The sequence below is a fragment of the Mytilus galloprovincialis genome, chromosome 1 (assembly GCF_965363235.1).
Source record: "Mytilus galloprovincialis chromosome 1, xbMytGall1.hap1.1, whole genome shotgun sequence".
NCBI classification, from domain to species: domain Eukaryota; kingdom Metazoa; phylum Mollusca; class Bivalvia; order Mytilida; family Mytilidae; genus Mytilus; species Mytilus galloprovincialis.
This window is the reverse complement of record NC_134838.1, coordinates 42,558,709-42,571,031: the sequence shown is the minus strand read 5'-3', so window position 1 is coordinate 42,571,031 and position 12,323 is coordinate 42,558,709. Positions and strand designations below refer to the sequence as shown.

The window sequence follows — 12,323 nt, the reverse complement described above, 5'->3', positions numbered from 1 at the left end:
TATACATACAAACTCTATCGAAGGACAAATGTTGATGAACAAATCTTTTTATTAATTCATTGGAAATTTGTTTTCGTCTACATTTACACAAACTTCCGACTTCTCAGCTTACCATTTTTTATGAGTGTGATGTTTGTTTATTCCGAGGGACCTTTTTTGTTTTAGATTAAATTATATTTGTTCGAGGCCAACCTTAAAAATATGTTTGTTTGCAGTTTTCCGACTGTACCTTCAGACTGAAGGGTCGGTAGGTAGGAAAAATATTTTATTTTATCAGCCAAAATACAGTTTAAACAAGCAGTTACACTAAACCAAGTTTCTTGTGAAGAAAAAAAAACATTTTAAAACAACAAACACTGGACATGCTGAAAACCAACATCAAATGAACAGGCATTTTCAGATAAAAAACTTTTTAACCAAAACTGAAACTTTAACATAGTGTCATTATCCAATTTATGACATAAAATATGGTATAATTATTAAATACTGGAACACTTATAAACAAGGAATGTCATTATGACTAGAACTGTTTTAAAGAAATATATTCGGACATGTATGCTTCTTAACTAGAATGTTTTCATGAGTAGAGTATTTTCATCAGAAAAATGTAGATATTAAAGATTTATAAGACAATGTATTAAAGAGTGTATTTTTAATAAAAAAAAATAACCATTGAATCTTCCTCAATTGAAAAAAAGGCAACTTGAAAAAAGTATTAAGACATTTGATTGTTTTCATATTTCTAACAATATTTAATTATATGTGATAAGGTTATATTTTTGCCAGGCTTTAATGAAAACCAAAGAAATCTAAAGTTTGGGGTGAAATCCATAGCACCCCATTAAAAGTAAATGGTCTGTACTGAAATGTTTTCAATGCATAAAAAAAATTGGCAGCATAGCTCCTAAGGACATGTTTTAATTGAATTCACACAGGCCACACAGTTTGGGTATATTTAATATTGTAAGAAAGAGAATAATTGCAATGAGTGGGGCAGCCCCCCTTATCCTAAAGGAGCATACTCATTGCAATCGAAGATAGATTTAATATAGAGAGAGTATATTTATTTTTCAAGCTAACCATTCATTTTCTCTACATCTTTGTGTAGATAGGGTTGCTTCTTATTGATTTGACATGATCTATATCCATTAACATTTCAAATGAGCCCTTCCTCCGTACAGGCGTGTTTACAGATATCCATGAAGATTTAAGTCACGGAGGAGTGGTTTCATCTTTGTCGTCTTCACAAAGATTTGTAGAAAATATGCCATACTTCAAGCTGCTGTCGAATTATTTAACCACTGAAATTGGTTCCATAAAGTCAGGCTCCACAGATTCTGTACCCGATTTGTTTGAGACAGAATGGTTATCGTGTCAGTTATCAATATCCGCTGCATCATCGTCAATGATATCATCACACATCATTACATGTGCCTGAATCTGTATAAACAGTTTGCTAATAAACTTTTTTGTTTGTTATTTGTCTTAAAATTGACACGAGACGACAGCGTAAAGTACTCCTCCGTGACTTCATGGATACCTGTAAACAATTTCCATGTGCTTTATCATTAAATGGTCACATGAACGCTTGACGGGAAGCTAAGAAAAACCGAACTTGAAATGCGTAATTGACCCAGACTTTAAATCATTTCCGGAAAGGACCCAAAGTTCCGGATCGCGTCAATAGAAGTATTAAAAAAAAATTCTTCAAATTTAAAGCAATAAAATTTTCACAGTCGGGAGGATTTTCAAGGGTCGGTCGGTAAACTGCAAACAAACAATATTTTAATTTAAGCCCGATTGATGTTCAATAATTTGCATGCAATTTTTCTCAATTAGTTTGGTAATCCTTTGTTTTTATTGAATGCTAATCAGAGTTCAAATACCTTTTTCTACTCATGTTTATTTAACCTACTTATAACAGCATCACACGCTTATGTATACGAATGTATTCTAAATTACCATTTATCTTCGTCTAGCTTGATCTACCATAACTGCTTTTTTTCTGTAATATTGAGATAAATTGACCAATTAAAGCTACAGCATGTTGTTTGTATAACTGAGACAAATTGCAATGCTGGTTTCCCTCCAAAACGGTAATGATAGAAAGTGAAAATCAACAGTCCATTCCTTATATTTTGCAATACAAGGTTAGAATTCTTTAAAAGGTAAATTAGTCTGAAAGCCTTTTTTAATTTAATAGACATTCGTCGTTTTATTGCCTGTCAACGTTACATTATGTTGCAATTTATAACGTGGAGAAATATCGACGCAAACAAAAAAGCCTTAGAACTTTCAGAAAAAAGTCATATAACTTTTATGGTAATTACAGAATCTGAGAGCCTATCATGTTGGCAACTATCCACGTATTTATCAAGTAATTTTCTTGCATCCGTAGGAATATTTTAATAGGCTATACATGAAAAGCTTCAAAGATTTAATTGAGGTAATTGATTAAGTAAAGTGTTGACCTGAAATCCTTATAAATGTAGGACAGATCATCATCTGATGAAAGATCTCGATTATGAAACGTTAGTGCAACGAAATTTTAAACATTATTTCTAGAATCCGAAACTTGTTATTACAGAACAAATGCATGTTTGGTAATATTTTCGAAAGCATACATAAACCGAAATGACATGTTAACAATGTCTTGAACAATATGTTTTCAATAAAAGGCATTGGATGTATGCACAACTAAGTTGGTAATATTTCAATTCTCAGACGGCGAATTAATGGATTTTATTCTTAGCCCATTGCACTGAGAGTTTAAGCTATTGCATGTACCAATATTTTCGATCATATCAATGGTCTTGATAAAGATATCTCGATCTCTAGATAAGAGCATCGGGTTTAAGAGGTAAGTTGGAAAGAAACATTTGGCATTTGAGCTGTTATTGACGCTAGGTTCTTGATATATCAAAACTAAATGTAATGCAAAAAAAGGGATTTCCAAAAGCCACATAATGAAAAAATAATGGATACAACGTTTTAATAGTAATATGAAAAACTAGAAAATTCAAAACTTAATAGATTTCCAATGTACGGAAATAACAGTCCAACTTGGAAATACACTTGAAAGGTTTTTTTTTCTTTTATTGACTTTTAAACATAATAATGATGACAGTTATACGACTGTAACAGTGTACAGTACATTTTCCCATTCTAAAGTTCATTCTATTGAAAAGTACATGTTTTTGTATTCACTATTGTACTTTAAACGCATTTAATAAAACAATAAGACTGACAGTGGTTTGGCATCTAGTAATCCTTATTCATACAGACAATATGACACAGTGTAATAGATACAGAAATTAAGAAATTTGAAAGGGACATTAATAACATAACATGCTTGTTATACATTTGTATAATGGCGTTTGTTGTCGTTCTAATTATTTCAACCCTTTTTCTATATTGTGGGAGTTCATGGTGTAGCCTACACATTCAATTTTTATGATATTAGAACTGAGATTATTTCGATGCCAATGGTAGAACTAATAAATGAGTTGTTGTGCAGGATTTGTCGGCAAAGTGACATAAATTGTTATCATAGATATAAATTGCAAAATAGCACATGCCGGAAAAAAACAACATCAACGGATCTTTTAAATACGAATATATAAACAGTAACATTTTAACTTTACAAAGCATACTACAATTTCTATGATTACGAGTAAACTTAAACATTATATGTACTTCTAGTTTTCTGTTTACTTTCTATCAAAAATAGAAACAAAACATGATATTATAGATAAAAAACGTTGCAGACAGTTCTTGGTTATATTATGAGTTTATAGTTCCTCGTTAATACACTTTTGTATTGTTACAGACGGTTGTACGTCTTTCTACGATGTGTCCGGTTGACAATGTTATATTTTTAAAAGCTGTGGTTGATGAAGGTCCTTCTAATAGAAGGAACGTAGAAGTATAAATTACAAACTGAACATTTATAATTCTAGTGCAATCTTTATATAACAATCATGAGTCAATCTCTATTGGCTAGAATTTGTGCCAAATCCACAACTTACATTATGCTACGCGTCGCCGATAAAACTGAATTTCCAACCTCATATCATTAACTGACGGTGACAACTCTTGTATCATACTGTTTTACCTTACTTGTAGTAACAGGTTATTCCATAAACAGCATTCTGGCTCTTTCGTGACATCTTACTGCTCACTATAGTTTGGTACATCGTTCGTTCTAAGATACATTATGACGATTTTCAGGCTAGTACTGATCTTGAAAATAAGAAGAAATCATATTTTGTGATCAAAGAAATCTTTTAGTAATTTGTCCATAATTCCTATTTCATAATTTAAAAAAATGTAAAAGCAACAAGTAAAGATAAATTGTAATTACAAAATCGAATACAAGATAAGCAATTTAAGCAGGAAGTAATTCACTTAGTTAATACCTGATCATTAAACCTCACGAAGGAAAGTTCCAATGAAATATTAGTCTCTTTTACTTCATTATTTTTTATTGCTTTTAATATGATTAGTAATTAGGCTTCAGTTCCTTGGTAAAATGGATACGTTTGAAGTGAAGATTATCTTGCTTAGAAAAATTGATGGAATCCTGGTTATTTAGGATGTAGTTGATTTATGTTGACATTTGGTCAATATTCATACAGTTCAATGAAGTTTAAATGATCGGCCTGTCTTTGACATTACTTTTATCGCAAATTTATGCATTATGTTTTATAGCGTGATTTGTGATTGACATGAGGAGGTTTGTGTTACTTTGTATCAAGAAGATTTTTAAAACAAATTTCATTAATATCTTTTATGTAAAATAGAAAAAAAAGCAAAGGGGTAGATCCATTTTCACTTTTGTCTCTTTTTACTAACAGGGTCAAAATCAAAAACGTGGTCAGAAAACCTTTATCACGTATTTGACAATTTTTCAACAAATTTACAATTTCCATAGATTCAAACTGTTCCGGATGAAAGCATTTTGATGCCTAATGACATACTGTGCATGTTGGTTTTTATTTAAATGTTTGCATCGATGTGCACCAAAATGAATTAATCGGTAAATAGTTTTATTTCTATCAGAATTATGTTTCTGGTAATGATTTCATATAAATTTTGTCAGATTTGCTGTTGGGGCATCTTTTTTAGGTAGGCTGTTGATAATTTGAAAATTGGTTTCGAAATAAACCACTATACTTTTAGATCCTAACAGTATACAGATGGAGCTGTGATGCTAGGAATTTAGATAATGAAAAAGATTGAACGACTTGGAAAATAACCCTTTTGTGGAATAAATATTCGGTAATTTTGCTTTGAGTTTGAATATAACGTTTTATTATCATGTTTCCCTGTTCTATTTAAATATAACCTTATAGGGAAATTTTGTATTTTCTTAATGTTATTTTGAACTTATTTTGTACGTTTGTCGCACGTGTTTTCTACTGATCTAGATAATAAAAAAAATATCTTGATATATCGACAGTTAAATGAACTAGAAAGATATATGGGATTTCAACTATATACACGTGGTTGTACCACATGTATATCAATCTTTAAGTCGGTTCCTTGTCTAGACAAGTGTGAGTAAAGAGACATATGTATTTAGTTTTATGGAAATATAAATAAAATAATTGAAAATATTTGTTTGAACTATATAAATTGCAATTCCACAAAGATTTAAGTACCTTCCGATGTTGAAACTACAAGAAAAACAAATATAGGGAAAATTGGGTCTTACTCTATATTAAATACTACCAGAGGTTATTCAAAGGAGAAGAAAAAGATTAATCACATGCAATAGTAGTATATCGCAATTCAGTAGCTATAAATCGAATAAACCGAATCAAATCCGGATCACATACCAAATCTGAAACAAAAAATCAAGAGTCGAAAGCAAACTGACAATACCATGGCAAAAAAACAACAAAAAACAAAAACACTAATTGAGCAACACAAAACCCACCGAAAAACATTAGTCATCCTTGGTGCTCCGAGAAGTTCAGCATATTTTTTTTCCTTTTCATGTGACAAGGACAAAGAACACTTGAATTTAAGTCTAAACCACGAAAGAGATTCCAGATTTGGCGCATTAATATGTAGAACCGCTCAACTTAATGTTTTGGATCAACACTATTCCTATGTATCGCGATACGAGAAATAGTTATAAAGAAATCGGATGCATACAATGCAAATTATGACAAGGAAAGCGGCGTCCTCTGATTTTCAAGTTTTTCCTATTTATACTTGATTTTTCGTCTTAAATTTCTGTCTTTCAATACTTTACTTTCTGTCTTAAAGCATTTGATTCCTTCCCCACTCCAGCGTATTCTTATATTACATCAGTCTCCCATCAGTTGCCCTGCTAATTTGACTCAAGATATTATTTGTATCTATATCATACGTTTGTAAATGAGGTCCAAACTTTGACAAATTCAGATCAAGAACAAAGATCAAATTGTTGTATATTATCACTGCAGCTATCAAGTATCTTTCTCTCTGACAAATGAATTACAAACTCAGGCACATAAAGAATATTTTTATGATTTTATAACTCAAAACTGAGAAAATTTATTAATTGAACTTCTTATATTACGTTCCGTTTCTGGATTATGGTAAAAACATAACAAGGCAGCAAAAATGTTTTATAAATTAATGATCAACTTGGGATTATTCCTTATTTTCAATTTTTAAATCCACAAATCAAAAAGCTTCAGGTTGCTGAAAGTCGGGCATGCAAGAGGACTTAATCTAGGTACATCTGTTAATGTAATAAAGCTGTCTGAAAAAGAATAAAATTTAACATGACCACAAGGAACTACTTTTAATATTCCAAGACTTTTGAGTATACCCGTAACAGTTATCATTTTTATCCATGTTACGAATGTAAACATATCAATATTTTGTCATATTTGTTGCGATTTCAATGTTGGTCTTCTAGTTGATTTCGGAATTTTATGCAATTTTCACTTATATTCCAAGGTCATACCAAAAACATCACCTGAATTGAAATGTTAAATCAACAAGCCTACCATCTTTTTCTCAAGTAGAAATTTCAAACTAATTTGTATCTGGTGTAAGTAACATTTTATTTGATTTACCAAGTAATCCAGACATTCTGATTGAGAATGAGGACTGTAAATAAAAAAAAATGTAAATTTAGTAGTTTAGACCGGAAGATACAAATATCAAGCCCATAACACGCTAGAACTAATGGATCTTCCAATAACTAAAGGTAATAAAATAGACCAATCCTAGTCAGAAAAGGTAATTGTTATGCCACAAAAATGCAAGATATACTTAATAAGGCTGGGCTAACCAAAACATGTAATTACTGATCAAGAATACTAGAATTTCAATACAAGGACAAAAATAAATAAAAGACCGAATGTAATGCACTAGACATCTCTACTTAGGGTTACCCTGATTCACAAAAAATATGGATTATCTTGTATAGAAGCTGGGCTGGATGGGATGAGACCAAAATTATTTATCGTAACAATTCGGTCGAGGAAAACATTTTCTCACGCTATGCAGTTAAGTTAAAGAAAAAAAAAGCCTTCACATGGCACGCTCGAGTCAAAAGCTGTAAAAAACGCCTGCTGTCGATTTAATATTAAATCCTCAAAGTGTTTTATCGAGCATTTACTGTCGTAGCTGTTTAGTCGGTTATTTTTTTAACTGTGTGTATAATTTTCAAAATTTCTTCAAGTTGAAAAAAAATTGAAACAACTGTGTTGTTAATAAATTGTGTTCATTTAACAATAAACAAGAATAATTTCCAATCTTACAATATTCGACGCATTGTTTGGATTCTTGCAGACTTACAACCCACCTTGTTAAATCTCCTTATATAAACTCGTTTAAAAATAACCACTTACGGAGTCAGCTTGAAACATAGTTATTGACGCATAACCATAGAATGAACTGAATGATGTTAGCGTTAATTTACAATTAAGTTTGTTTAATGTAAGACTTGTATGGTATCATGTTGGCTTCATCTCACATTAATGCCAGTATTAGCTTTGAACATGCTGGTGTAATTGTTAATCAAATTATATTGACACTTGTATTGTTAATTTACAATACCGTAAGTATGTACTTGTTCGTAAAGGAGTATTGATATTCCAGCATAACCATTTATAGAAGGATGTTATTTTTTTCATTGAATTGATTCGAGTATTTGCTATAACAATAAAATATCCCGTTGGTAATTGTCTTTAAACATTAACCATATGTTACTGGGAAAAACATATTGAAAAGTTTAAGATACCACATATGTATCGTCGTACAACTCACACAATTATGAAACAATGTTTTACAACATCTTTAAGCGCATAATATTATCATAAAATTTTACCTTTTTGAGAGCAGTGACATTCTTGAAACAGATTTTCAAGACCGTTGTTTGACAAAAGATTGATACTTTTGATGTGATTTACGTCCAATGGCAAACAGTTGATGGCATTATAAGAAAAGAATAACAAAAAATATCATCTGCGGGTAAGAACAGTTATGAATCATTCGAATAGCAAAAAGTAAAATTACAAAAATACGGAACTCCGAGGAAAATTCAAAACGGAAAGTCCGTTTAGCAACTGACTGCTGAAATAGCATTGCACCAAACAACATTGGGATATGTTGTCAATACAAAAAAAACAGTATTAGATAATTTTTTTCTACGGTTTGTATGCTATTGGGATAATCTTTTTCACGAAAAAAAGTTTTTTTTTTGCAATAGTTTGCATTGAGTGGTATTCAGGACAATTTGTTTTAGTACTATTTTCATGAAGGTAAATTGTGGAAATCAGCACATTCTGGTAATGTCATATAAGGATAAAATGTATCATTTAAGCATTTACTCACTGGAATAAAAAAATAGTCAAAGGTTAATGGGGTTTCAGAATTCAAAGAGTCTTCGCTTGGAATGGTATTCTTTCACATTATATAATAAACTTAGATTCAATCTGCTTTTTAAATTTCTTTCCCATTACATAATGGATTTGGATTCAATCTGCTTTGGATTGGAAGAAAAGTTATTTACGGTTATATCAATGAATACAAACTAGAGTATCTAAAGGTTAATTACAAAATTTAATAGCTGATTGATAAATCAGTCATAAATTGATCTAGAAAGCAGGAAAGAGCTAAATGGTTTTAACCATCCAATTATTCAATACATTGCATTATCCTTTAAATCACCCGTATGAGTAACTTGGCTAACTGAGAATTCAGACAATAACAGTTGATGGTGCCACATTTTATTCACTTAAAGCAAAATTCTCTGTAGAGTAGAACATAACAAAGAATTTCTTTTGGGAAAATGAAGTTTCAGTCCAAATTTGCTAACATTCTATTTTGTTAATCTCTGTCCTCATCTAGTAAGATGTCATTAATAGTTATATATAGACTAAGATATAAAGAAGGATAAAACAAATTAAAACAAAAGGATATAAGCGATGACAAGCTACCATTGTGTCCTTATTATAGAGAAGTTTTCTAAATAATGTTGATATGTTACCCAATTGATCTGAAATATTTAGGAAAATTAATTTAACTAATGTAATTTTCCATACTTTTACATAACGTTATCAAAATCAAAAGGAATCAACACGATATATTTTTAGTTTATTCTTTCATGCAATCTTCATTACCGAGCAAATGATGGCTTGGAACAATAGTTTATCGATAATTAGAATTGCCAGAATGACCGCGAAATAAGTGTTTTGGTTTTCAAGCGTGGGATGAAATTCATAACGCAAAATAACCAAAATCAGTCGTTTCGGAAATTTTAGTAGTTCTCATTTTTTTTCTGAAATCATCCCAATTAAAATTTCAATGTTATACAACATAAATCTCTGATGTAATTTAAAATATAATGATTTAATAATTTTTCAGTACTGGCAGGAAAATACGAATGGTACAGAAATTTGCTGTCAGAAATAATAGGAAATTACTTAAAATAAGGATATGTTTTCCTCATGCAAAGCTCTGGTTCTTTGCCTGACTTTGGCTGAACTCTCTTTCTGTTTTGTTCTTCATACTTAAAAACGTTTCTTCAGTCATCACTGAAGATACTTTTGATGTTGATAAACTCATCTGGTGCAGTGAAATTTGTACCGGTTATGAAATCTCAACATCTAAAGTATAAAGCGAAATACAGGTTTAACATCTCGAGTTATTTTATTTTAACATTATAACAACTATAAAAAAAACTAATTTCATAAACGAATCAAGTATTTTGTAAACACAATCATATTTTATGATATTCCTTAGCTCAAAGTAAAGGAATATTGATAACAGTTTTAACACATAACTATATACGGAACAAAATGCTGATATTAAATTTACATTATAATATGAAATACATTTGATACAAGATATAAATTATCTCGTCAACAATGAATTATATGTTATAATACTCATTTGCCAAAATCCTTAATTCAGCTGCTTTTTGATTTTTTCAGCATCGATTGTCGTCACGCACTTTAACATTGTTTAACTTATTGTTATAGAAGTTCATTCTCTATTACAAGCAATTTGATTCCAAGGGGATGTTTATACATTTATATTTGTGGCAACAGATAATATCCCTCCGTAAGCCGTGTTGTATCATATTAAAGATTCGTGCGCATACAGATAAACGTCGCCTTAGAAATTCTCTATGGAATTTCTGGAACATGTTACTCCATTTTTATACATTATTACTTAATTAAACCTTTGTCATATGTAAGAACGGTAATTTGCAGTAACCAAAAGTTTGTAAGGCGAACAATTTATTATTATCTAGCTAGTTTGGTTTGAAAAGAACACGTTTCACATAATCCAATCATCATTACAGTGAGGGTCTATTTGTCCAAGTATGATATATTGAGAATAAACTGATTCTGTATTGTTTACAATGAATGTATTCATTCTGTATGTGTATTGGAATTTCATTTAAACAGCATTTTGCTAACATCTCCGTTAATCTATTTTAATTTTTTATTGTTAATTGCCTGTTGCTTTTATTTGCACAGATATTTTACTTATTCGTTTTGTTGTATAACGACAGGAAAAGCAGGAACACATGACGAGTTTTAAGTACTTGAGAGAGCCATTAGAATTAGCATAAATCATACGTGTAAATAATTTGTGCTAATTCTTGAATTTTTTTAAATCAGAAAGAAGGGACTATATATTACGATTGCCATAGAGTTTGATTTTTTTCCTTTCTTTTCCATTATCCACCCACGTTGATGATTCTATTTAATAATATACCAATACGTTAAATTAAATGTTTGCTACTCCCAGTCACTATTTTATGTTCTGAAAATTTAACACATCTTACGCTCAAATAACGGCGTGAGAAATCATGAATGGTGATGTTTTTAATTATGCGCAAGTGATAGCGGTAGCATACACTTTGTCTTTCTCTTATATCGACTTTAACATATATATCATCACTTGTAGTTTGGTAATGTTACTTTCATGTATTACAATGATTGACAGTTGAATACAAAAAAGTTGAAGAGGGGAGAAGATATCTCAGTTGAAGCAAACATAAACTGTCCAAAGTTAGGAGCCTTTAGACCAATAGTTATCGCTGGTTTACGGTCCTATTTGTTTCTGTTTGTTGTTGGAAACATAGATTGGTCCTCGGGTTCTCTCTTTTTTCAATAGGAGTATGGGTTCATGCTGATATGTAACATTTGTTGGTGTCTGGAAAAAGGGAAATGCCAAAAGTATAAGATTAATAACAAGAGAATGAGATATATACCCAGTTGTATTCATGTTACTTAGGAATTTAGAGTAGTACTTCATTTTTCTTCGTGTTAACAATTTAAAGCAAATATATATCACATTTCAGGTTTAACATCAACAACGATACCAATGTACCTAGCGGAATGTGCCCCATCTCATGTGCGTGGAAGAATAGTATCAACAAATATTGCCATGGTGGCGTTTGGACAATTCATTGCAAATGTTGTGGATTGGATTTTTAGTCCGGATAAACTAAATGGTTGGAGGTACGTGTATTATAATCAGGTGTTAACACTTACCAGATGTGGTTTTTTTTTCTCATATTATTCTGTCTGTAGAAACTATGATTTATATATTACATATTTTTGTTTTAATAAACCCATCATATTCATATGTCAATTTTATTACAATTTTGTCTGGAATATTATAAAGCTAGTATTTATTAAAGAGAGTCTAGCCACACATGCTTCTGAGAACGACACAACGGCACAAAAACAATATTGTTTAGTCTTGATGTACGCATCATTATTTTTATCGGATTTCGGTTAATCGGTTTTCTTGTTTTCTTTATAAAATAATCCTTATCCCTTCATTTCAACATTTAT

At 30.7% G+C, this 12,323-nt stretch overlaps 1 protein-coding gene across 1 annotated transcript in view; it reads left to right on the top strand.

Annotated features, from left to right (window-relative positions):
* LOC143075154 (proton myo-inositol cotransporter-like) overlaps nt 1-12,323 on the top strand; it is a 70,049-nt gene that overhangs the window by 38,959 nt on the left and 18,767 nt on the right. The window contains exon 2 of the mRNA XM_076250479.1: nt 11,825-11,984. Within this exon, the coding sequence (XP_076106594.1) occupies nt 11,825-11,984 (160 nt within the window). The remainder of the gene's footprint in view (nt 1-11,824; nt 11,985-12,323) is intronic.